General features: G+C 43.4%; 1 protein-coding gene across 1 annotated transcript in view; it reads right to left on the bottom strand.

Moving 5' to 3' along the window:
- Positions 1 to 4,043: 4,043 nt before the first annotated feature.
- The window catches only part of PRKCQ (protein kinase C theta), a 128,655-nt gene continuing 104,781 nt past the window's right edge, over positions 4,044 to 27,917 (bottom strand). Inside the window, exons 15-18 of the mRNA XM_087420853.1 lie at positions 23,842 to 23,980; positions 16,279 to 16,467; positions 7,775 to 7,903; positions 4,044 to 5,263 (exon numbers count right to left, since the gene is read on the bottom strand). Coding sequence (XP_087276979.1) covers positions 5,075 to 5,263; positions 7,775 to 7,903; positions 16,279 to 16,467; positions 23,842 to 23,980 — 646 coding nt within the window. The 3' untranslated portion in view covers positions 4,044 to 5,074. The remainder of the gene's footprint in view (positions 5,264 to 7,774; positions 7,904 to 16,278; positions 16,468 to 23,841; positions 23,981 to 27,917) is intronic.

The raw sequence follows: 27,917 nt of genomic DNA, 5'->3' as shown, positions 1-27,917 counted from the left end.
TCCTCCACCTTGCTGATGTCCTACTGAGATGATATGATCTTATATGTAGAATCATGTAAGTGGATCTTTGCTTCAGAAAATTTGCTTCCAGGTTGGCAGGAAATTCTTTTTTTTTTTTTTAATTAAAAAATTACTTTTTCATTTATGCTTCTGGTGCTTACTCTTTGAGGATTTCGTTGTGTTTCGTTGTGCTTTGTTGGCATAATTTCAGTGGCTCCACCTTGCCTATGGAATGTCGTTCAAACTCTTTAACCAAATATTTGCGGCCCTGGGAATTAGGCTCTAATGTACTTTTCTGTCTTTAACATTCTGTTACTCCATGTGCTTCAGCGAGTCCATTGGTTTGCTGACTGTCCCCTGAAGGCCAAGCCCCACGTGCACAGTCTTTGCAATAGCGTGGGAGGTTGTCACCAGGAAAAGGACAGCCTATTCCGACTATAAACTAAGCCCCCCCTTTGCCTTGAAGATGGTAGAAGTGCATCTGCCTTAGTCGGAACTCACAGCAAAGGGTGTTGTCTGGAGGAAACAGCAAGGCTAGCCCTAAAGACAGCCTCAGGGAATTGCTTGGGGATTACCAGCACCGTTTAAGAAAATGCTAAACTGGTTGTGATCCCAAAGCCCTCACAATGCTAAGACTGTAAGTTTGCTCCAAATACTGATGAAGATTCTCTCCTTGACCAAACTCTACTCAAGGTCCCCTGAAATTTTCAACTAGGCATGGCTTTTGGGCCTCTGTGTCTGCTTTGTCCAGTTTTAGCAAGAATCCTAGTAAGTCAGTTTAACAAGAAGCCCCCACTCTCAATATCTGATGGGGTTTCTCATCCCCCACCATCCTCCAGGAGACGTTTGATTGCCTGGCCTGCCTTCAGCAAGAATCCTGTTAGGTGGGTTTAGCCAGAACCCCCTCACCTTTGATGTTTCCTCTTGGTTATTTCCAGTCCAATGACCCCAGCCTGCTCCTTGTCTATAAACTCCCACTTTCTCATGCTGTGTTCAGAGTGAGTCCAATCTCTCTCCCACTGCAAAAACCATTGCAGTGGTCCCTACACCCATCGCAATGGCCCCCTTGAATCCAGTCTTCCTGACTGTGCCTTAACAAGCATCAGGAATAATTTTTCCTTAATAATATTGACACAAGTTTATAAACCACAGTGTAGATATTCCACCTGCAGGAAGAAACAGCTGCTGACTCACAAATAAAAAGCTGGAGAGAGGCTTTCTCCCTATTTGTATGGAAAAACCATGAGCTCAGCAGTCAAAGAGAACGATATTGGAGGCAGGTGAGGGAAAAAAGCAGACCAGACAAATGAGATAACAGGAGAAATATGCAAGGAAAGACTAAGAACTACAATGGGGAATTCGCGTGGACAAACAGCTGAGTGACAGTGAGAAGTTATATCACAGGAGAAGCAATGTGAGGGTCTGTCAGGAATGTGATGTCCTTTTGGCATGTGTGGTGGTCGAGGTGGGCAGGAACACACAAACCTCACTGGAGCCTTCTAGAACACTGCTAGTTTCATTTAACAGTGTGTATTAATTTCCTGTAGTGGCTATAACAAATTACCACAAGCTGCATGGCTCAAAAAGAACAGAAATTTATTCTCTCACACTTTTGGAGGCCAGAAGCTTGAAATCAAGGTGTCGGCAGGACCACGCTCCCAGAGGGAGCATGGGAGGATCCTTCCTTGCCTCTTCCAGCTTTTGGTGGCTCCAGGTGTTCCTTGGCTTGGGGCCGCATCACTCCAATCTCTGTCTCCCTCTGGCTTTCTCTTCTCCCTGTATGTCTCTTGTAAGGACACTTGACATTGGATTTAGGGCCCACCCATATGATCCAGGATGGTTTCATCTCCAGATCTTTAACCTGACATCTGCAAAGACCCTTTTGCCAAATAAGGTCACATTCATAGGTTCCAGGTGGACATATCTTTGGAGGAGCCACCATTCAAACACTACCCAGCACACTCATTTATTTACTCATTGGCCCACAACGCTTTTTGAGAGCTAATGTACAAAGGAACTGTGGGAAGTAGAAAGATGAACTGGACAGAGATCCTGCCCTGAGCGGTGGATTATAGCTGAGAAAGAGAGGCAAAGCAAAACACTTTTACAGCTTGACAGAAAGTGGTGAGAGCCACGAGAGAAGTATAGAGAAATCCAGTATGATGGGAGCCTAGAGAGGTAGAGATGCACCAGCTCAGTGGGGGATCAGCGAGGATAGGGGATACTTCACGGGATTGATGGGCAGACTCATCAGTCGAACTGGATCTTGAGAGACAGGAAAGCATTGAACATGTGGGAATGGGGCATTCCAGACAGAAAAACTAGCATTAGGGAAGCCTGGAGGGAGGAAACGATGGGTGTTTATAGGCCGTGCTAAGAAATTCAGATTGACTGGAGCACAGGTGACTGAAAGGTAGAAATGAGAGGTACAGGTAGACAGGTTGTCTGGGGATAGAATGGGTGGCCCTGAATGGGTTTTAGCCAGAGAAGATTGCTCAAGGTTTGTACGTCAGTGTGATGAAAGAAAAATTTTGATTTGTGCAGATACTATTTTTATATTTCATAAATAATAGAGATTATTTTAAGCTAAAGTCATTTGAGATTCAACAGATGCAGAAAGAGGCCTTCTTGGAGCTTCCCTTATCTGACTAAAAGCAGAAACTTCAGAGAGATGAGGACCACCATAAATTCCTTCTTTGCGGTGGGTCTGTTCCCAGGAATGAGGCCAAGAGTAAACCTACTTACTACACATCCCCTTTCTGGGGGAGTTTCATGGCCCTGAAGAAGACAGAACATGATCACAAACTTTCTTATCTCCTGTTTGTTCCCCTGAAACCCCATTTATCTTTCCTAAAGACCCGTATTTGTTCTTCCCATAGGAGCCTTGCTCTCCTCTCCCTTTCCCCTGGTAAGTTAGGGATTTAAGCCCCAAATTCTAACCACTCCTTTGAGTTACTCATCATGGAGCACTCCCTTATGTATGCGCCTTGCATGTGTAAATAAAAGCATGCTTCTCTTGCTAATCTGTCTTTTGTCAGTTTAATTTGCAGGTGCCTGGGTACTTAACATAAGAGGGTAGAGGAAAAGTTATTTCTACCCTACAGTTTATAATATATATTGTATATATGAGTTAAAATGGACAGAGAGACTTACAATGGGGAGATTGATCAAGACATGATTCGCAGGAGAGAAAGTAGAGATGAGTATATATTTTGGAGAGACTGCAGAGGCAGAATCATAAGGATTTGGTAAAAAAAAAAAGAGAGAGAGAGATTAGATAGGGAGATGGGGAGATGGTCAACAACGACTCTGAAGTTCTGAGCCTGGATGATGGAGCCTATGATGGTGCCATTAATAGAATTAGGAAACACAAGAGAGATATAGAGCATAAGAAAATAAAATGAGTTAATGGAGCCTCTTTGAAGCCTGGCAGAGAGATGAGAACTGGAGATGTGGACTTGAGATGATCTGCATTGAGTGATCCTCGAAGGCATGAGGTGGATGGAGAAAACAAAGGGAAAGTGAAGGCAAGGAGGGGAGGGGAGGCTTGGAAGTGATTTGGGGTAGGAGGAGGAAAAGGGGCGAGCCAAGGGAGTAATCAGTGGTGGGGGGATGGAAGAGGAAAGTGCTGTGTCTGAGCATCCGATGGGGCCGAGATCAAAGAGAGGGTCTTTCCTTGTCTAAAAGCTGCAGAAAGGTAGATGAGGACCTAGAACATTCTACAAGTGCTGGCAAGAAGGTAGTCTTTGGAGGAAGCAGTGCAGGAGAGAGGTCAGAGGGCAGAGCTGAATTCAAGTGTTGGACAGGTAGAGGCAACATGTGTGGACCACTCCAAGAAATCTTGTAATGAAGGGAAAGAGGAATAGAATATCAATAACTTAAGGGTTATCTGAGTTTCTCCCCCATTCCGGGATTTTTAATGATTCCCAAAATTTAAAACATCAACTCAATGCTAGCTACATTTTGATGATAACCAAGACAGAACCAAGTTCATAGGGGCCACAAGTAGGGAATTAAGCTATTAACAGGCATCTTTCTTTCTTTCTTTTATTCCATTTTTACATATCCACCTTTGTGTCATTAAGTCACAACATTTTATCAAAATATACAAACAGCACAGATACCAAAAAATGTATAGCTAGAATTCTAATTCAACAAGATTGACTGCTACAAGTAGCATGCATGGGTCTTTTGTCTTGAATGATGCCTACAGAGGGACTTAACGAGTCATCGAATCATCAGTAATGGTCTAATAAGGGATTGGTTTTCTTTTCTCCTAGAAGAACTATGCACTTCATTTCTTTTCTTGTTATAATGTGAGGCTGGTAATGAGTGACTGCCCCTGATACTGAAATCAACTGAGAATGGATAGATGGAAAGGTTTTATTGGCAGGAGTAAAATGATTCTATCTTGTTGGATTCTAAATTTATTATCTACGTTGACAAGAGAACCAGAGTAGTCGTTGTATCAAAGCTGCCATGTCAGTGACGTGAGCTCTTCCCACTTTCCTCTTTCCCATGAATTTCATGGCTAATCAGAATGAATGGATTTGAAAATCTCAAGTTACAAGCTATGTTTATTGTGAAGAATTCCCATAAAAACCTACTCAGGGCCTTCCCCACCACCATTTACCCTTCCACAGATGTGAACAGAATAAAATGGGTTAGTGGTTACTCGTCTGTGGCTGAACGAAATCCACTACTGCACCAGGCGACGTGCTGCTTCCGTCTCGAGAAGTCTGTACTCACTCTTCTCCTCGGGTCATCAAGTATTTCATTGACCTGCAGTTGGTGCCCCAGTGAAGAACTGTAATTTAGAGCAGGATTAAGTCTCCTAATCTTCACTGTGCAGAGAACCATCTTTCAAGTAAATAACTGTGGTTAGTAAGGACCTAACTTCAGGAGTGGCTGTGAAAGATGACAGGAGAGAAACCGGAGGGCGTCATCATTAGTGAAGTAGATTGATTTCTGCTACAAAGTCAGTGAGGAGCTGAAAGGACTCAGCCTTTACCGTTGAGTGTTTCTTTTCTTTTCCAAGTTGAAAAGGAACCCAAGGAGCGTCCCTTGAACCAGTTCACGGGGAGAAGGCAACTTCCTTCGTGTGTCTGGAGGATATCAGCTTCTCCATCCCCGGGTTAATGAAGGAAAAGTTTCTGAACATGTTCTGGTCCATACTGTTGATGAGGGCCCTGTCGGCGAACGACAGCCGGGGTTTCTCATTTAGGAATTCTTTGTCGAAGTTGCTGCAGTCATACGGTGATTTCTTGATCAGAGTTTAAGACAGGGAAAAAAGGGAAGAAAGTCAGCCACTGAATTAACTATCTTTGCTTTTGTTATCTAGGCTATGATCTGTGTACGACAACACTGGCTTTGCAGATAAACTAAACTGAAGTAATACTTACAGATGATCATATGGGGTTTTTATTGAACATCTCTAGGACCCCGAGCCATCAGTTTATCAATAGCAAAATTAAATTCACATAAAGGAATTCTATCGTATACATTCTAATAAGATCTAATGATTCTAGTCAAGAGTTTTTTTTTTTTTTTTTTTTTAATTTTTTGTTTATTGCAGTAACATTGGTTTATAACATTGTAAAAATTTCAGGTGTACATCATTGTACTTCTATTTCTGCATGGACTACATCATGTTCACCACCAAAATACTAATTACAACCCATCACCACACACATGTACCGAGTTTACATGAAGCGGGATTGGCAACCTTTGAAAAAGTGGTGAGCCCAAATTTGACCTCTGTCCTTTTAGTCTACAGGGGACAGTGTGTAGGGGGTTGGGGGGGTGGGGGTGGGAGCAGAGGGAAGGAGTTTTGCAGATTATATATTCCTGTTCTTTTATCAACATCCTTCACTACTGTTATTTTCCTACTCCTGATAATTTTATTATTAAACATCTTGGACTCTCTTCCATAGACAACACAGATTGGGACAATCTCCTCTCAAGCCACCTAGTCCAATGGTGCCCAGGACAAAAAGAGAGAGAATGTAAAAACAAACACCTGTTCATAAATACCATCCAGTATGGTGTACAATTCAGCTTTCTAAGATAATCAAAAGTCACCCCTATATATATGAGCATAACAGGCCCTTCCCACCCTCAAGGGGGCCCTGGCCTGCTGAGGCCAATGGCCTGTGGCCTCTGCCCAAAATAGCTGCTTAGATGACAAGTCAGGGAAATTCCTTCCTGCTGGCGGAATTGGGATTGTCCTGTAGGGAAACAGTAGATGAAAGGTCTGGTTTTTATGTGGAATATACCAAGTCAATTGTAATCTACTGTGGAAGTTGAGACATGAATTGCACTGCTCTGATGAGCTAAAACAAGGTAAAAATTTATTTTATCACAAATTATTAGCCCATGTTTTAGATACGGTGCTGTTACAAATAATAAGAGTGCTAGAGGCCAGCCTGTGGAACCCTTGGAACATCCCGGAGCTTGGGGCAAATGTTGAGAATTACTCTTCTAACCCTCGGAACATGCTTCCTTTTTCTGGCCATCCACTGTCAGGACTAATAACGGCAGCTCTTTCCCAGAGCGAACACTCTGCTTTGAAGTCCATGAGCCTGTGCCATCTCCATGCAGAGACGGTGGGGACTGTTCACAACCACCCAGGTCATTGCTACCTCTTTCCCAGAAATTGCCAGGGATGGGTAAAACTGGTGAATCTGCCACTTGGCCTTACTCTTTAAAAAAGATTATTATTTATTTTTAAAATTGTGGTAAAATATACATAACATAAAAGTGACCATTTGAACCATTTTTTTTTTCTTTTTTGAGGAGGAAGATTCGCCCTGAGCTAACATCCGCTGCCAATCTTCCTCTATTTTCCACAGGGGATGACTCCAAAGCATGGCTGATGAGTGGAGTAGGTCCACGCCCAGGATCTGAACCCAAAAACCCGGGCCACTGAAATGGAGTGCTCAGAACTTTAACCACTCGGCCAGAGGGCCGGCCCCCATTTTAACCATTTTTAAGTGTACACTTCAGTGGCATTAAGTACATTCATGTGTTGGGCCACCATTGTCACCATCCATCACCAGAATTTTTTCCATCTTAACTTTGCTTTACTTTTGTGTTCACTTTATGGTGGCCCGTCCTGCATGTGACCAGGTCATTCTGCCTTTTCTCATGGAGGTTAGTGACTTTGCTAATGAGTATACACATGGGAATTTAGAGACCTGTCTTTTTCTCAGCACCAATTTATTTCTCTGTAAACTGGAGAACACCTAACAATTGCCATTGGGGAATGCAGTTACATGAACAAATTGCAAACGTCAGGTAAACTTTAATAAACATCATGGAAAAAATGGCTCCAAAATTCCTGACATAGGGTGCAGGGTTTATGACCAGATTTGGGTCATGCAGACTGTGACCCTGAAGCAGGTATGCATCCCATGCAAAGGCTCCATACCTCATCTGATGGTCACCCTCACACACATATACTCAGTCTAAGGCACGTACACGTGGCAAATCATTTTTCACGCAGGTACATTTGGATCACAGAGGTCAAATTTTGCAAACATCGATTTTTTGCAAACAAAATTTTTTTTTTGGCTGGTGGTACCCCCCAGCAGCCAAATAGCCTGAATTATGGTTAAAGCAGCGCTTTCTTCCAAGAATTGCACTCCAGAGGGTGGGGCTGGGTGGGAAGTCAGGGCTTGGGCAGGGTAAGGGATGGCCCCAGGATGGGACAGGCGGGCGGCCTGGGAGTAAAGCGAGATGGCTGGAACCAAACGGTCCCTAGGTGGGTCCTTACCACTTTAGGCCTGAACGGTGGGTCAATCTCCTTTCTTTCAAGCTCTTCCCAGTTGATCTCCCGAAACAAAGGGTGCTGGCGGATGTCTCCCCTCACTCCCAGCCTCTTTTCAGGCTCTCTCACGAAGAGCTGAAAAGGAGCAGAGAGGGCACAGTTACTCCTCAAGGGACCAGCCCATGAGCCTCAGATGGAGGTTGCATTCTCTTAGCGGATGAAGTGCAAGCCGCATGAACTTGACTCCACAAAGATAAAGGCCTGGCTCTTTGCCACTTGCTTTCTAACCTCATTTTTCTACTTACCGTTACAAACTGTTGACTCAAGCCAAACTGGTGCAACATCCTCTCTCAAATGAGCCTTCTGAAATTTCTGGAGTGTGGGCCTTTGCTTCCTTACTCTTTGGCCTAGAAATGCTCTCTTTTGAGTTATAGGGACCTGGTTTGAAATCAGCTTTGACCAGTGTTATTTACGGGAACTCTGGCAAGTTAAGGACTCTGAGTCACTCTCCTCATCCGTAAAGTGAGTGAAGTGTCCTTCTCCCAGGCTGTTCGTAGATTAAATGAAATAATTACACACACACATGCACACACATGCATACACATGTATGCACTAATTCCTGGTCTGTAAAACCCGACGACATAGAGTAAGTGATCAATTTATTTGTTGTTTGGTTGACTGCCCATTAATCAAGTTGCTTTCTTACAAAGCTTCCCTCTCAGGATTACAGTCTCACGGTGAGGAGGGCTCATATCAGGTGTAATATACACTGGTCCCTGACGTCAGCTTTGATAAGGCATCTGAGTATTGCGGATCCCTCTGGACTCCTGCAAACCTGCTGGACAAGTAATACTTAACTCAAATCATCTTTCATCATCTCTGACCTGTTACATATTTATTTTCCTTTTGCACTGTCCCCTCTCCTGTTACTTTCCCCCATGAGGTCAAAAGGAACACAGGCCAGGACAGGAAAGAAACTTGGAAACTCTTGAGACAAACAAAATATGTCAAGGGCATTAAAGAATAGGAGAGTGCAAACCTGAAACCTAGAAAGGTCCTGGGTCTCCTGAGTGTCTGAGCCTTTATCCTTTTTCTCACATCAGCTGGATGTTTATTTATAAAGTAAACGCTAGTTGGAGGGTGTCCTGAGGAGGGTAGGGGTCTTGAAAATAGAAACCACAGTGAGATGCAGTGATTCTCCATGCGATTCTGGCAGGATTTGACCCCCATCCACACTTAAGTTGCAGGGATCTCTTGCTTCTACCTCTTATAAGAACAGCCAATCTATGTGTTTTAAAATCCTGCTTTACTTACCTTACCTGACTACTTGGAAATCTGCAAAGGCTCTATTCTACCAAAAAAACACAAAAAACACAACATGCTGTAGTAAAGTGGAGATTCTTTCTTTCTTTTTCTAATCAGGAGAATCTTTTTAAGAGTCCAAGTGAAATGCTCACGCAGCTATCCCACCTATCCAGGTGACCAATCATCGGCATGGTCCTAACTTCCTCTCCCCTTAGCATGTGGTGGCTGCTGGGGCATCTCAATGGAAACTCGGGGTTCCAAAGCACCCTGTTAGAAAACCACTGCACAGTGGAAATACCATGAGACTGTCATCCAGGAGGCTTACTACCCACGTGGCCTTGGGCCAGTTTTCTGAGTCTCACTTTTCTCAGCCTTCAAGGCTCTCTGTAGCCTGATGCTGATGCACGTCCTTCAAGTCTCCCTGTACCCCTCTCTTCTGTCCACACGTGTCTACTCCTGAATATCCCACCTGCCTTGTCTGCCTCTGGCCTTTGCTAATGACACGTCCACCTTGCAAGGAGATACCTCTCCCCACATTCTGTTCCCATTTCCTTCTCCTCCTCTTTAAATCCTGACCCACATTTCAGGGTTCAGCTTACATGCCCTCTGTTTTATGAAGCTTTCTTTGATTACCTCAATTCATGGTGAGCTCTCCTTCCTCTTCAAGTCACATTCATTGACATATGGTTGATTACATCATTCATTCCAACCAATGTTCCTTGAGACGCAGGCATTGTGCTAGATGCCCCAGCTATATCATCCTGATAGTTCTAAAAGCAGGTACTGTTATCCCAATTGTCAGCTGAGGAAACTGAGGATTGAAGTAGCTAAGTAACTTGCTCAAGATCACAGGTCCAGCCAGAACCTAATTTATAAGCAGGCCCTTCCTACTTCTGGGGTTGGGTAGTCTCTCCTCTGCGCTCCATAGAACATCCTCCCTCCATTAGAGAAATCAGCACACTATATGTATATTTAAGACTATCTTTCCGACCAGACTGTGAGCTCAGGAGAGCAGCCACCATTTACGTTTCCATTTCTTACACAATTCAGCACAGAGCATGCACACAGTAGATGCTCAGTAAATGTTTGTTGAATAAGTGAGTAATCTGTCTGTCTACTTTATTTGCAGATTACGTGTCTTCCGTCCTCACCTTCTGTTAGCCTCTTGTTTTCACCATATAGAACAACATATAGAAAAGGCACCGAGTTCACAGTAAAACACATTTTTCTGTAGACTTGAACACCAGTATGAGTCAACAGATGGGAAAGCAGATTGATTTTTTAGAAGCAGAGGGAATAAATGACTTGCCCCATCTCTCTTCCCTTGAAATGATCATAACCAATTATTGACTTCCACTTCTGAAGGACCTTTTGATGAAACAAGATTAGAGAGAAGGTGTAAGGGCCTCAAGAATAGGCCCCAAACTAGCTCATGTTGTTACAACTAAATGCTTCAGGGAATTAAGTTAGAAGTAACTGCCCCAGACCAAGGGTGCACCATGCTAGGTTTTCCATTAGATTTTTCCAGTAACGTGAGGCATTTGTACCAAAAGAATCATGACAAAGAGCCCGCTAGGCCTAGTATATGTACCTGTGAAATTTAAAAACATATATATATTTTTTTGAAGAAGAAGATCAGCCCTGAGCTAACATCCATGCTAATCCTCCTCCTCTCTCTCTCTTTTTTTTTTTTTGCTGAGGAAGACCGGCTCTGAGCTAACATCTATTGCCAATCCTCCTCCTTTTTTTTTTTTTCCCCAAAGCCCCAGTAGATAGTTGTATGTCACAGTTGTACATCCTTCTAGTTGCTGTATGTGGGACACGGCCTCAGCATGGCCGGAGAAGTGGTGCGTCGGTGCGCGCCTGGGATCTGAACCCGGGCCGCCAGTAGCAGAGCGCGCGCACTTAACCGCTAAGCCACGGGGCCGGCCCTAAAAACATATTTTAAAAGATAAAATGTATAATGAGAATATAATATGATTTCCAGCTTTGAGATTCAAAATTCTTTCTAGTTTTGCACAGAAGAGTAAATTATCTTTTCTGTCCTGCTGCAAATCACCCCCTCTTCTTCCCGGTCCTGAAGGTGACTGGTGACCTCATGGGAGGTTGTTGGCTCTGCGGCAGGGAAGCTGCACCGAGCGAATAAAGGTTCACGAAGAAAGACTTGCTTTTGTCCATAAAAGCTGTCAGAAGGGTGGTTTACATCACTAGGAAACAGCACACCTGTTACACAAATGGCCAGGATGCAGCTGGAGTTTGTTTAACTTTATTTGACTGTCTGGGCAAGAAAGCAGCACTGGGCTGCCAAGGATGGTGACCAGTGCTTAGCAACTGTCACTGGAGTCTTCTCTTCTTCGTTCCCTTCTCAGATATACTTTCTACACAACAGAGAGGTATCTCTGTTTGAGATCATTAATTTTCCATCATTTTCCAAACAAATGGACAGGACATCCTGGATGAATAAGTGGGGAAGAAAGGGGTGTTTCTATGGCAATAGTCAACCGGACAGCAGATTCCTAGCTGTAATTCTAGATGGAGCACAGCCTCTCCTGATGTGCAATTGTTCAGTGCGCTACATGCATCCACACCCTCTGAGGGCTGAAGGGGATAGAGTCTGGTACTGAGGCTGCTGCTGCAACAGACACCACTCAATCCCGCTTGGTTCAACCTTCCAGAGGACCCATTACTTCCGGGTTTGACATCATGATGTATAATCCCCTAGAGGAAGTTTCTCAGAAATGAGATTACCTTTGATCTTTGCAGAAAAGGGAGTTCAAGGATGTAGGGGCTGTTGGATCAAAGTTATAGAGCGAATGAGGAGCAGAGATGAAACTAGAAGCCAGTCTAACGGTCAGCAGATTGCTTGATGGAAACCAATTTTTATCAGCCCAACTGCTAGGACATGGGAGAGAATTACTTTCCCCATGGAGCACGGACGGGGAATTTTTACTAACTCTCATGGGAAAGAATAAGCCCAAACTCTTTCACTTGGATTTAAAACCTCTTTCACCAACTAGTCCCCCCACTTCTTTATCCTGAATTGTCTTGGTTTCTGCTCTATTCAACCAAATTTATTTTCCATTCTTGCAGCAAATCTTTTTTCCTGCCACTGAAACTCTGCAGTTTTTTTTTTGTTTTGTTTTTTTTTTTGGTATTTGCTGGCAGTTAGCCTTAGATTTTGTTTTGTTTTAAAACTTTTTATTTTGAAATAATTATAGTGTCTTAGTCTGCTGGGGCTGCTGTAACAAAATGTCATAGAGTGAGCAGCTTAAACAACAGACATTTATTTGTCATACTTCTGGAGGCTGGAAGTCCAAGATCAAGGTGTCAGCATGGTGAGTTTCTGGTGAGGGTTCTCTACTTGGCTTGTAGGCGGCCACCTTCTTGTTGTGTGCTCACACGGCCTTTCCTTGGTGCATGCACTTGGACGGAGTGATCGCTCTCTCTTCCTCTTTTTATAAGGGCACTAGTCCCATCGTGGGGGCCCGATCCTCATTATGTCATCTATATCTAATTACCTCCCAAAGGCCTCACCTCCTATAACCATCACACTGGGAGTTAGGGCTTCAACAAAGGAATTCAGGGGGACACATTCAGTCCATACACACAGATTCACAGGACATTGAAAGACAGTACAGCGATATCCTGTGTACCCCTCACCTAGTTTCCCCTAATGCTTCCATCTTATGTAATTACAGCACAACATCAAAACCAGGATGCTAGCATTGGTACAATGCGTGTGTCTAGTTCTGTGTCATTTTAGCACATGTGTAGATCTGGGTCACCACCATGACAAACAGGACACGGAACTGTCCCATCACCACAGAGATCTCCCTTGGGATACCCCTTTGTAGTCACTCCCCTGGCTCCACTCGCCCTAACCCCTGGCAACCACTAATCTGATTTCCATCTCTGCCATGTTGTCCTTTCAAGAACATTACATAAATGGACTCATTCAGTATGCAACCTTTTGAGATTGGCTTTTTCACTAGCATAATGCCCTTGAGATCCATCCAAGTTGTTTTGTACATCAATAATAGTTTATTCCTTTTTATCCCTGAGTAACATTCCATGCACATGGCTTTTCATCTTCTCTCCTCCAACTGAAAGTAATCCTTTTCTCCCACCCACCTGTCTCTCCTTTGAAACCATTGCTCCCTGCATCCTTCCATGGAGTTACTTCTTTTTATTTTATTTATTTATTTATTTATTTATTTATTTATTTATTTATTTATTTATATTTTCCCCAAAGCCCCAGTAGATAGTTGTGTGTCATAGTTGCACATCCTTCTAGTTGCTGTATGTGGGACGCAGCCTCAGCATGGCCTGAGAAGCGGTGCGTCGGTGCGCGCCTGGGATACGAACCCAGGCCGCCAGTAGCGGAGCATGTGCACTTAACCGCTAAGCCATGGGGCCGGCCCCATGGAGTTACTTCTGATTAACTCCACCTGGCCCTTGTTACTCCATTACCCTCACTCCTTGCTGGGAGCTCTGCCTGATCCCGAGGTGGAGCTGGGTTTGGGAAGCACAGCTGTCACCTTTATGCCACATCAGCAGGTGAGGGTGGATTGCAACTGTAGCTCCAGGGCCTCCAGACCGCCCCCAAGCTTTTTCCTTATTTCCTTTTTCTGTGGGTTTTGCTGGCCTAGGCCTTCTCAGTGCAGCCCCCATGCTATGGACGGAGTCGGTCTCCTCAAAACTCATCTGTTGAAGCCCTAACACCCAATGTGAGTATATTTGGAGTAAAGAAGTAATTAAGGGTAAATGAGGTCATAAGAGGACTGTCATGTGAGGACACAGCGAGAAGGCGGCCATCTGCAAGCCAGGAAGACAGCCTTCACTAGAAACCAACCCTGCTGGACCTTGATCTTGGACTTCCAGCCTCCAGAACTGTGAGTAAATACATTTCTGCTGTTTAAGCCGCCCACTTGATGGTATTTCCTTAGAGCAGCCAGAGCCGACTAATACACCTCACGGTACATCTGAAGTCCTTCAGAGAGCCAAGTGTAAAATAAAGATAGTAACCGTAACAATGTTTGAACTTGCCTTTTTTGTCAAGCAAAATTGTTTACATTCTGATCCTGGTAACTTATTTTTACTGCTGTCATCTTTTTTTTAATTGGTTAATTTTGAAATCAGCTATCATTTTATAAGTGTTTTGTTCAGTCATTAAAAGTGAATTTAATTGGTCGTTCGGGGAGTTTTCTAAGTTTATTGCTTGTTTGCATCAGAATCAGAAAGTGAAGGCTGAATTGAACTGGCGCAGATTTTTAACTAGCATCCTCCTTGGGCTGGGGGTCCTGGGAGGGCTCTGTCATCACTTCAGATTCAACATCTTGATCCCTCAGGGAGAGCTGCAGAGCTGTCCTAGACAAGCTGTCAGTTGTGTCAGAAGTAAAAGTGCATGCCCTTTAAATTTAATTTCAGGTAGTTCTTCAATAGAAAAAAGTAGACTAGTGAAAAAAGATGGGCCTGGTCATCTTTTTCTGAGTTTAGATTTAAAATCCACTGATAGCTTCTAATGTTGAAAGATCTTATCCTATTCCCCTTTTTAATATAGGAGAGCAAGGCTAAAAATTATTTCCTGAAATGTTTTTTTTTTTTCTTTTAGCTAGTTGAGAGATGAGTTGCCAGAAATCAAAACACTGTTTTGTTCAAAACACCTGTATTTTTGGCCCACTTCTTTGAGATTTGTTAGCCTCTTGATCACACTGGTAGGTCTCTTTGATCCAAATAGTTGCTGGGACAGCTCAGTAAATGTAGGTGGTTATGATTATTATATGTAATTAGCATGCTGTATTACTGCGATTTGTTTTTATTTTTTACAACTTGTTGCACTCATATATTATAGGTGGCATTTTACATCCTCAAAAAAGGTGGACGGGGACTCTGCCTAAACTCTAAATCTTTAATGATGGCTCTTAGGTGCTTCTTCTGTCTCTGCATTGGTTTGCCCTGCAAGCACCTGGCTCATGGCTAGCGATCCTCAGAGCTCAGTTTACATCTGTAGCACTGTACCCCAATTCTTAATTGATCCTGGGCTGTCATGGATGGGGTCTGACTCCTGCTTTGATGGTGAATTCTGGAGATGGCTGCTAAGATGGTGACAGCCTGCACTCTCAGAGTTTCAGGGTGACAAATGCATCATTATTTCTAGTGGACACAGGTAGGAGGTGGAGGGATAGAGCTGGTCTGCAAACCATTTTAGGTACTGCCTAAGAGACTCTGCTCAGCAGGCAATGAGCAGTGAGAGTCTCAGGGAGATGACGGAGAGTTGCTGAGTTAGAGTTTGGTACAGTAGTTAGACCAGGAAATGGACTGAATAGGCTGTATCTCAAGGGCTTTAGCCAAAAATGTCCCCAGTGATAGGTATTTCCAAGAAACCTACTAGAATGCCTCACCAAAGTCTTGGCTTTAACAACCCACCAGATTCAAAGAGCATGAAGCCACCCAGACATATAAGAATAGTTCTTTCTCTTCATTATCCCTCCATACTCTCCCTGCTTATAACCTGCTATGGTCTGAAACAGAAACTCAGGAGTTGGAGAGGAAGAGAGCAAAGACACAGTTGACAACAATATGACCACACTCCTTTCTCTAAAGGTGAGCAGCTGCCAGCCATGGACCTGACCAGATGAGAGGGAGCAGAAGTCTTTGCTTTAGAGTTGAGATTGATGTGATGACATGTCTTGAACTGAACAGTTTTCTCAATTGAGATGGTGTTTTATGACTTAAGAGTAACAACAGGTTTGTCTTCTACCTAAAAGTGAGCAGAAAAGTTGGGCATCCTGTCCAAGTTTTCAACCAGGAGCAGGAGAAGATTCACTGGGCTGAATAGAGTTAATAGGGACTATGGGAAACACAAAGTTGAGTTTTAAGCCACAAATTGTGCTTGTTCAATGGACCAATTACACCTCAAAGTGAGGGCATTCAAGAGTCATGGAAGTGGTTCCTGGACATTTCTTTTGTAAATTATGCACATGAGGGTTTATCTTATACTGATTTTGATATCTGATGTTCATCATATTGGTGCCTCAGTTAAAACAGAGATGGTGAGCATCTCTTCACCACATCACATTCAAACCTGGTTCAACACAATTATTGTTGACTCTACCATGTCTAAATCAGAATCTAGAAATGAATGGGAATGCTGATCAGAAAACCCAATACTAATCTTATGAAGTCTCCTTGACTTCATGTCTTACCTTCACTAAAAGGTCCTTGGCCTCCTTCTCAAGCCATCGTGGGTAAAAGGGATTGTCCATGCGGATGGAGTGGAAGAGCTCTTCTTCATCTTGCCCGTGGAACGGTGACTGACCGATCAGCATTTCATAGAGGAGAACGCCAAAGGACCACCAGTCAACAGAATGGTTGTATTTCTGACCCAGCAAGATCTGCATGACCAAAAGGCAGAGACATAATTAGTAAAAATGAGATAAATGAGTGACAACCCTACATGCACTTCTCAAGGCCACTCAGTAAATAATTGATGGTGACAACAGTATGTGGTTTTAACAAAGATCATGCTGAAAACCACATCTTTTGAGAAGCTAATGATAGAAATGAGGGAGCAATGCCAAAACTGAGCAAACACTTTTGAGTTTCAATTTCTACTTTTCCTTTGGACTTAAGTAAAACAACTGAACTGTGCTGTTAGCCTTCATTTTCCCCTCTGTGATGTGAGGCGTTGGGTAGTAGATTCGGACGTAGGAAAGCTGGTGTGTTTCTAAGCTTTCCAGTGCCTCTGAGTTGAATATCTAAACCAAACCCATGTGTTGTCCTGACTTCTATCTACCATCCTGAGGCTTTGCATACAGTTTCTGTAGGCAATCAAGCATCAAAAAACAGGTCATCTGACCGAGTCCACTCCTTAAAGCCCAACTATTCACGGTTCTGCAACTAAGGAGTCACATTTGTGGTCACCATTATGAAGAGAGAAATTTTGTGACTGTGCCGAGAGAGACTAGTTTAACACACTGTTCAAATCCAGAAATCGGAGATCTTTAAGCCCTACGTACAGCTTCATAGTGGTGTTTCAAGTGGAACTAGTCTGCTCTATCCTTTAAGGAAGTGGATTTAAAGTCTGGAACCTAACTTTTTAAAAGATGTCTACCCTTTCATCAATCCACTTTCCTGGCAGATAAGGCTTTGTATTCTGGCCTTTCTGCAACTTCGTTGTTTAATGTTGGGAGAGAAAGGGTACATGTCACTCTGCTCAATGCCTGCCATCCCAACAAACCATGCTGTGCCCTTCTCTAAAACAGTACATATGGTCCATCAGTGGAAGAACGAATAAACAAAATGTGGTCAGTACATACACTGGACTATTATTCAGTCTTGAATAAGGAAATCCTGACACATGATACAACATGGATGAACCTTGAGGACATTGTGCTAAGTGAAATAAGCCAGTCACAAAAAGACAAATACTGTATGATTCCACTTATATGAGGTTCCTAGAGTAGTCAAATTCATAGAAAGAGAAAATAGAATGATGGTTACTAGAGATTGGGGGAAATAGGGGGTTGTTGTTATGGGTACAGAGTTTCAGTTGTGCAAGATGAAAAAGTTCTGGAGATCTTTTCCACAACAATGTGTGAATATACTTAACACTATTGAACTGTACTCTTAAAAAAGATGGTGTATTTTATGGTATATATATTTTACCACAATTAGAACCAGTACATAGTAGAGCACAACAACAATTTGTTACATGGAGAAGAGGAGGAAAATGTTATCTTTCATGACTGCTGCTCCCAGGATGGGCTGGGGGCAAGCTGCTTTATTACCCAAAACCAAATGGAGAAGGGATAACAGCACGGAAGCACTAAACTTAAAAAGCAAGACCGGGACCCTCTCGGGGAAGTACCATCCTTTCCACACTGCACTTTGCAGCTTTGCTCATGGACCCGAGTGAGCACGTCACATAAACACACACACGAACACACAGAGGTCATGTTACTATGAGCGCTCCTCCTCTGAAATGGAATTTCCCCCTTCTTCTTAAGCGGGTCTTTGGAATGAATGGTAGAATTGTAGCCTGAGGAAAGGAAAATGACACACGATTCCCGACATTCCAGTATTTTCCAGGAAAGCTGCATATGACCTTTTTGATGCAGTAGAATAACGTGCACAGACCACCTCTGAGCCCTATCCCACCCCAGGCCTGTCCTTGGGAAACGAGAGAAGCGTGGAGCAAGGTTCAGCGATACCGTGAAAGTGCCTGTAACACAAGACTTGCTAAACAAACAAATGGCAACAACAACAACTGTGATGGCCATATAAAATGCTGCCGGTTCTACTGCTGGCTTAGTCCTTTACTGTATGGTGTTGGGTAGATTCCTCAACCCCTCGAAGCCTCATTTCTGAAAAGCAGTGATAACATCTGGCTAGCTTATTACTGGGTTGTGGTAAGGATCCAGGGAAAAGTAGGAAGGCCTACATGTTCTCTGATAAATATCCTGCTCGATGAAGTGTCACCCATTTGTGAAAATAAGAAGGAAGCTGCAAACAAAATTTTGCAATCTGCCACTGACTTCCAGTATAAAGATGCTATCCGCTAGCCTTAACTCAATATCTAAATACTGAAGTTCACTTTAAGGTTTAGAAAAAATAAACTTTGCCTTAAGGAATAATCTAAAAGTAGACCCAGGGAGAATGATAAAGAAAATTAAGATGCGCACATGCACACTCTTCGTTCAGGCAAATTTGCCTTCACCGGGGCCCGGTTCACACGCAGTTTGCAGGATGTGCCACAAGGGGGAGCCCACAGCAACCCAAAACTGCTCTGAGGTCACGTTGTTGTAAACAACTTCATTTGGTAGGACAAATGGAAAGAAATTTGGAGGAGAGGAGACAGCCGCGGCGGAAATGAAGTCTTCTAAGGTTAGAGGATGTTAATAAAGAATTTCAGTCTTAAGTTAGGAGGAAGAAACATAACGCAGATTCACACTCAAATACACACCGTTATTTGAGTGTGAATGTCTGTAGATGGGGGCTGTTACACATCAAGTGCTATGTATTTTATTTCTAAGAACCCCTGAGGTAGGTCCTGCTGTCCCTATTTAACAAAGGCCATGACTGGACTTAGGGAGGTCTCATGTCTTATTTAGGGTCTCCTAGTTAGTGAGTTGAAAGCTTCGTTCTGAACCCTGGTCTTTTGGGATTTTATTACGTAACATTCCTTTCATACTATAATGTTGTCTCCTGGATTTAAACCTCCACCTCACATGGTCATGCTCACACTAGTCTCTATTTTTAAAGAAACTGCGGTGGAGCAACACTGGCTGGCATGGCCCCCGTTTCCATCTCAGCCTCTGGTGTCTTCTATGGCCTTGTCATCTTTTGTTCTGTTCCCTCCCCCATCTTTACTCAAATAATTCAGGTCATAATGACATTCCCACTCGACGTCCGAGTCTCTCGTTCTCTCTTATACTGAGCGACATCTGTAGTTCCACCTGCCCCGTGGAGCCAGTGAGGTACAGCCTGTGCAAGCTTCCCTTGTGGATGTGCATATGGCGGCACGTGCTGTTCTGGTGTATTAAATGACCAGTGCCCTACAGTTTTGTGACTTCTGCTTTCTTCAGGGAGCAGCTTCTAAGTACTGAGTCCCACGTGGACTTACTGAGTGGCTAGCAGATATCAGAAAGTAGGGTGTTGCCCTATTTTTTGTCAAAAAGAGTTTGGACCTCCATTAGAGGTCAGACCCCTCGGTCCTGTAACTGGGAGACAAAGGGAACCACAGGGCTTTTGAGAAGAGCTTCAGGTCTCAGGAGACGAGAATACTCCCCGGCTTTGGAGAGCACAGTCTGTTCTTCGTGCATCACTCCTGATGTTGCTCTGAAAAGCATTCATTTCTGTGATGTGGGTTCTCCTGTCAGGAGATACCAGTGTCTGCCAGGTGGGCTCCATAGCTCTGTCCTAGCTGTTCTGTGCCCTGTGTCTTTCTAACGCCTGGCCTGGCTAGCCTTTTGTTTGCTGCAGAGTCCCTTCCTTGAAGGAGCTTATCCTTAATAGGGGAGATGGCAACTGAATACACGAAAAAACAGTACCCACAAGAAGGGAAGGTTAAATTATTGTTAAGGTTCAGAGGCAGGAGAGCACACTTCATTTTTTTTTTCTTTTTTTGAGGGAGGAGACGGCAATGGGTCAATGAGTGAGAAAAAGGAAAAACTTCACAAAGTAGATGGCATGTGAGTAGAGCCTTGAAAAATGGGTAGAGAAGGGAGAGGCTAGAGAGCCTTATTGTATGAAGGAGGCCCAGAGGTGGAAACTCAGCAGAGTCAGAGATGGACATTCAGGGTGCCTGTCTCAGTGTGGTCATTCATTCAGCAAACAGTGGATGGTGCACTGAGCTAGGAAGGAGGGTGGAGAAATTCAGTTTATTGGTAAATTGGGTTACACGTGTGCTATGGTAGCAGAGGAGGAGACAACTGATTATTCCAAGAAGCCAGAGGCATCTTTAGGGAGAAGATGGCCTCGGAGGTGCGACAGTCATAGACCAAGGATTCAGAGTGCATGGTTAAGGAATATGAGAGATGAAGGCAAAATAGAAGTCTAGGGACATGTTATTAAGGACCTATACTCAGGGTTTTGGCTTACACCAGCTGATAATGGGGACTTCTTGAAGATTTTAAAGCAGTGGAATGACAGGTTTGCCCATTAGAAAGGTGAATCTGGTGTCTTGGTGTGGCAGTGGCCTTCAGAACAGTGGATGCACCCCAGGGGTCAACCAGATGGTGCAAGGAAACGTGGGAAGACAATAGTAGAACTTGTATTTACGCTAATTTAAAAAAATCCAAGAGTGACACTGGTACCCTCATTTAGAAATTTACACAGTGACTGCAGCATCCCGAGGGAAGAATGGGAAGCCACATCTCAGGAGCTGGTGGTGGCTCTGCTTGTGCATTTGCTCTGAGCATATCGTAAGGGGTGTTACTATTATTACTAATTATCCTAAGGTGCATCATTTATGCTGCATGCCCGGTTAAGGGGATAGGTGGGTTCTGTTTTCACTAGCCCATTTTCACAAAATGGCAAGTCCTTAAAAATTTATCTGCGAAGAGGCTTGGATTGATGATAATGCTAAATAATGCAAACATACGTAGAAGGTAAGAAAATGGCAGCACAGAGGTCTCTCTCACTCCTAGTCCGAGCTCTTTGTCAGCCGCGTTATAATGAGGCTAAAAACAATGACGATCTCATTAGTTATGACAAGTTGGCTAAAAAACTTGGATGTATCAAAACATTGTTTGGAATTATGGACTTTATCCACTGTCAACGATGAGCCTTGCCTTAAGTACATATTGCAAAGCCTTTGTCATCGTGTGCCTCTGTGAGTATCTTTTCCAGCTAGGAAAGCCAATAAGAGCTGAAAGAAACTAATCAGACCTTTGAATCTCAGAATCATAAAATGTTAAATCAAGATTTTAAAAAGTTATTTAATCTCACTATTTTAATGAAGCATAAATATGTTTTTACTATTAAACAATAGAATAAAATTTAAGTTATTGAAAACTTTTTTTGTTCATTTCATCTTCAGTTCAACTTGATTATATTCCTTTTATACATGTTTTATAACATAGACTATATTAATTGGCAATAATGTATGAGATTCATATATAATATACAAATACTGGGATGCTTTAGAATTGATGAGGGAACATGATCAAAAAGTTTGAAAATATGTAAAGAGGATGCACTGGCAGTTGGATATTGACGGAGAGGAAAGCCAAGCAAAAGGGTATCATCGGGGTGCAGATGAGAGATGCTCTGAGGGTCTGGGGTAGGGAAGCAACAGTAGGATGAGAAGGAACTGGAGAAGCCTTGGCGATCAAATCGAAGGCATGCACTTTGAGGATCGAGAAGGAATCAAGGAATGTTATTAATTCAGTCACCAGATTGGGGAGGTGGGAGAAGAGGCGTGAGAGGTCCTTGAGATCTAAATTTAGAAGGTCGTGGTGTTTGGATTTGGGAGGGGTAAGGAAGAAGGAGAAGATTGGATAATTCCTAGTTTTCTGGCTAGGTGACTGGATGGACGGATGCATAATTCACCAAGAAAGGGGTAGAGGAGAAGGGTGTGGGGAGAGCAAGTTCCACAGAGAGAGCAAGTTCCTTATGTTTGAATGGCTGTGACGGCTTGTTGGAGATCCCAAGTGGGAAAATAGACATATGGGTCTGGAGCAAGAAGAAGAAGTTGGGACTGGCCATGTTGATTTTGGAGTTGAAATCATAGTCATAAATACAGTTGCTCATGGAGAATGTACGGTGCGAGGAGGACCGAGAATGGAATCACGTGAAGACATGCATATTTGAAGATGAGAGAAAGAGACTGAGGTTGCAAAGAGAGAAGGAAGTCATTGAAGCTAAATTCTGACAGATGCAGAAGGAAACAGAATCAGGAAAGGAGGACTGCCAGGGAAAGGAGATGTCACAAGGTGTTTGTAGACAGGAATGTTAAGAGCTGTAATTTCTTGTTGACCACAGGCCAATCTTGCATTTAAACAAGGTTAAATCAAAATTAAATACCATGTAAGCACAGGGCAAAACCACATATTTCTTAGATTCAGGATGCCACAATTACTTTGGCAATGACAGGGATTTGCTACTAACATCCATCAGAGGTCCATCACTGTCCATCAAACAACCATCACCGTTCACACATTTATTAATACAGTTATTCATTCTTCCAAAAAGGTATTTATTAACACCTTAATGTGCCAAGCCCAGGACTCAGTCCTTGGATGTAAAAGCGACTAAGATCACACGTGACAAAATGGTATAGAACTAGACCCACCTTCTACCAACATCACTCTCCTGGTTTTGATATTGCACCACAGTTATATAAGATATGACCATTGGGGGAAACTGGGCAAAGGGTATATATTTATATATATGGCTGATGTTTCTGTACTGATTTTGCAAGTTCTTGTGAATCTCTATCTCAAAATAAAAAGTTTTAAATAAGTGAATAAGAAACAGCCCTTGACTTTAGAGCAATACGCTAGTGCAAGAGATTCAAAGATAAAAAGCAACGATGATGAGTGTGATGCTCTGGGAAGGACCAAGGGGTATGGGGCTGTCTAATCTCCCTGGGCTGGGCAGTGAGGCAGGGCTCCATAACAGGGGGAGCGGTGGGTGGAGTCGGATTGATGGATGTCCTCTGGGCAAATGCCATTTTCTGGGGGCTCAGACATATGAGAGCAATGCCTTTTTTTTTTTTTTTAACTTTTATAGGTTCTCCCATTTTACACTTGCAATAACATGTGATGTAACTATTCTCCTCATTTTACAGAAGAGGGAGTGGGGGTCGGTAGACTCCAGCAATCTCTCCATGCTCACACGGTGGCAGCTTGGAAACCACATTATAAATTTTTCTGGTCCCCCAATGAAACCACTGCACTGCCTCAGGTGGATGCTTACGAGCCTGTTCAGCGTCCACGTGGTTCCTCACCGTTGTTTCCCCTGGTTGGTCTGAGAGGAGTGAATATGTTTTAAGGCTGGGGTTGGGGGAGCCATGAAAGGACATGCTGAGCCATTCCAGACTTGGAGAGAGAACCTAATTACCGTGAGTACCATCCCCCACAAAATAATCACAGCAGCCCCTGGGTGTGGCTGCATTTATGAAATACCCAGAAAGACAAACAAATCCTGAACCAAAATACTTAAAATCTTCTGATTTTCAGGGAAGGAAGAGGCAGGGGTGCTTGGCCCAGGTGTGTTGAGCTGGGAAGGGGCCGGTGTAGGCCTTTCCAGCAGCACATCCCTACCTCCGGGGCGATGTAGTCAGGGGTTCCGCAGAAAGTGTTGGTCTTGGCATCTCCTAACATGTTCTCCTTGCACATTCCAAAGTCCGCGATTTTGATATGTCCATCTTTGTCTAACAGGATGTTATCTAGCTTCAGGTCCCTGAAAAACAAAAGCAAATCACAATCTCACTTTAATAAATATGATTTTCATAAAATAGAACTGCCCCAGGAGGAGTGGTCGCTTGTCTCATCCCAGCCTGAGAAGCTGACGAGTGGCTGCTTTCCTGGTTCCCCTCTCCCTCCCAACCCAGTTCTCAGTCCACAACTCCACTCATGGGCTCACTGCTGTCTCCTCCCTGCTCTTTCCTCCTCGACCAGTGGCTCATGCTCGGGACTTCGCCAATAGCTCTCTGTGACCCAGGCCAGCCTTCTTAGGGCCTAACTCTGATGGAATTTATATCTTCCATGCCCAGGGCAGCACTTGGGCCATCTTTGGAGCTCAATCCATATTTCTTGTATGAATGGCTGAGCAGGTAGTGAGATGGGGAATGTGTTCTCTCTCCAGTGTAGCATCCTTCACTTTTAAGAGGGGCCTTGAAGAAACAATGCCTGGATGTAAAGAAATAGCTAGTGATGAGATGTCAGGGGCCAGGAGTTGGTGATGCGTTTGGGGAAGGGTGGTATTTAACACTACACAATATGTAACCCTATCTACTTGCATACAAGATAGGAGAATAGATAAAACCAGTGCTTCAAGGAAATGGCTGGTTGCTGCTGATTCTGCTTTCTGACTTACCAAAGAGTACAGCTCAACATAATAACACAGACGAGACACAGATCTGAGGCTCTTTATCCCAGGACCTTTCCCAGGGGTCACGGCGAGGAAAGAAAGGCCTAAAAAATACACTGACTTTATGCCATTTTCCAAGTATTTCTATTTGTTTCTTTGCGGATAAATTATACTGTACCTAATTCTAAGACCAAGTGAAGAAGGCTGCTCCTAACTAAGAATAATGCCAGAACCAGGATCCATCTGATGCCAGAACACCAAGGCAATAAACTCTTCTTTCCTTAGAGAACCAGTATCCTCATAAAGCACCCATTAAGTTTTTAGGTAAATGTAACTGATAAGAAGATTTTAAAAAAATGGATGAACCAAATTACAGCTTCTTGTGATTCTACCTGTGGGTCCAAGAGCATTTCTGTTATTACACATGATACCCTGAATATCTGAAAAGTGACACCAAGTTTTCTCTTGTCTTTCTTTCATCAAGGTCAGGAAGTTTGTTCCTCATATGGCATGGCTTTCAGACACTTCAACATTCCAGCGCCTCCCATCCAAATATCTCCAATCTGTCAATTTTCTTCTTAAAATACGGTGCTGAGAATGGACCCGATATGCTCCAGATATATAATCTCATTGGTGCAGATTATGGTGGACGGTTAGCTTCTGGTATGATCCTCCAGCCTCTTACCTCTGTGGCCTGAACTACTGCACTAGTGGGTTAGAAGCTCCATTACAATAATGGTTAACATTGAGCTTACTGTAAACTAAAACCTCCAGGTGTTTTCTTTTTTTGCCCTATACAAATTGCCATTATACTACTTTCTTCTCATCCTGTACCTGTGAAACTGATTTTTTAAAGATTATCCAGGTGCTACACTTGACATCAATTTCCTTAAACTTTTATTTTACCAATTTTAGTCAATGGCATTTTATGAATTCTAGTCTGTTATATATCATCCAGCTTTTTTTCTTTTCATGTCATCTGCCTATGAATTTCTGAACTTTATGAAATCTTTCTTTAAGTCTAGGATACGTGTTTGGTGATGGCTACCATTGCCTTCCTTAGTGAGTGAAGATGACCTGGGAGAGAGCAGGAACAGCTACTGTTCTTACCCTTTTTTGTACGCCCTTTTAGAGAATTTCCTCAGAATTCCCTTCTCAAGGATTCTGCTCCCAAAGGCCTGGCAAGCAGCCCCATCTCCTCCACCCCAGTGGATTGGCCCAGAGGTGGATGTCTGACTCAGCTGGATCATTCAGACTTTCTCTTTTAGGATGTTGGGGTTGCAATGTGGCAGCACTAATCTGTCTTGGTTTCATGCCTGAACTGAGAAGGTACTTAGGATGCTTATGGCATATCCTCTAGCATGCCCTTGGAGGAACAGAAAACCAGTCTGTAAAAGGAGAAAAATGAAGTGGCTAGGCCAAGAGCAGAGACGGAGGTCATGTAAACCCAGAGAGAAACAGAGATGGGAGAGAAGCTACCTTGCTTTCTGATGGGTCTGCATCCTTGATTCCAGTGTCTCAATGAGGCTGAGATTTTGCTTAAGAAGTTTGAGTGGTCTTATGTTACTTGCCATCAATATTCATATTAGTCTAAAGTTCCCATCACTATTGGTTTTGTCTCTCTCATTAAACCGTAAGCTTCATGAGGTTGGAAACACGTATTGCTTGTTATATGCTGTACTGTGACTGCTCTGATAAGAGTAGAGCCCATATCGAGCATTCAGTAAATATATGTTGAATGAATTCATCACCAACTACTGATTACCAGTTGCAATTAAGTCCTGAGTAACTGTTCCCTTTCCTTGTGTTCGCCACCTTCTGGGAGAATAAACTAGCCAGAGAGAGTGAGCATGGAATGCAGGTCTGTTTCGGTGGAGTGACACTATTAGGAGATGTCCCTAGAGTTGACATCTTCCATCTGGGCCAGCTTGGTAGTCTCCATAACCAACGCATCACAGTTTCTGCCTGACTGGGTGGCCTGGATGTCTCCAGCATATGTGAATATATATCTGACATTCATATCAGCACGGTTCTATTTCTCTCATCCTAATTCAAATGGGGTCACACTTTCATTATCAGGATGAAAGACTTCGATTATGTCTACGTCTTCTCCTTAGGTCTTCTGCCTTCTTGTGCCTTCATTTTAATTAAATACACTTTCACTGTGACTTATGGATTATATTCCAATTATAGGTCATATTTAACTCCTCCTTCTAAAATTGCAGGTTCATTTTCTAATCTGAACTCTATGCAATATTGATATCTTTTTGGGTTTCTGCTGTATGAAACATATTTGCATCATTTATAGCCACGTACATATGGTCCTAGAAATTTGGCTGAAAGATGGTTTTGGGGGCATCACTAAGGAGCCAGATACCTAGCTGCTGTGCTATACATGGATCTTGAGAATAATGAACATAATATCTAACATCTGTATTGGATTTTGTGACTTTCACATGCATTTTATCATCTGATTCTCACAACAGCCCTTTGACATGGAATTATTATTATTCATATTTTTCTGGTTAAAACCACAGGCTCTTAAGGGGTATGTGATTTATCCCAGCTCACACAGTCAGTCAGTGTGGTAGGATGCAAACCCAGGCTTGTCCTCTTTTCCATACCCTTAAACCAAGCTCACCTAGTCTTTCTCACTGAACGGGTCTTGCTAAGATGTCCAGAGTCTTCTGTGACTGCTAGGGTGCATTTTATCCAATTCTAAAAATAAATGTTCTCTGGGCCTCAGGCTAGGAAAACAAGCTGCATGTCCAATTTTCAATCCACCCTCTAAAGTGGGCCAGGTGTGTTAGGGGGTTGGGAGAGAAAAGGTCATTGGTGCTTGGATCTCTCAAAGTTGGAATGGGAAAGGTCCAGAAGTCTGCCATGCAGAGCCAAACCTCCCTGAGGGTAAGGACCGGGGAGAGGAAGACTAACTGAAAAGGCCTCAGAACCCAAAGGCCACAGTGTTCACAGGTACATCAGCTATTTACTCCTCACAGGACACCAGGAGCCAGAAAGGAACTTCAGAGACCAGGTCACGTGGCGTGGCTCTGGTAAGTACCCGTCTGCCCAAGGGGCAGCACATCAGGGCATCAGGTGTAACAGAGAATTCAGTGGAAGCCTTTCCTTCAGTTATGTGGTCAACACAAGCAAAGCTTTCCATTTGGAAGAGGCAGAGTGGGAGTCAGAGGAACCAGCTTCCAAATCCCAGCTTTACTGAAGTCACTTAGCCAAGCCACATCCCCTCTCTGAGCCTCTGATGACTCATCTGTAAAATGGGTACAATGATGCCCGCCTTGCTTATCCC

Source organism: Ceratotherium simum, chromosome 32, assembly GCF_057802395.1.
Source record: "Ceratotherium simum simum isolate JZ-2026a chromosome 32, ASM5780239v1, whole genome shotgun sequence".
Classification (NCBI taxonomy): domain Eukaryota; kingdom Metazoa; phylum Chordata; class Mammalia; order Perissodactyla; family Rhinocerotidae; genus Ceratotherium; species Ceratotherium simum.
Note: the sequence above shows the minus strand (reverse complement) of the source record. Positions and strands in the feature narration are given on the sequence as shown.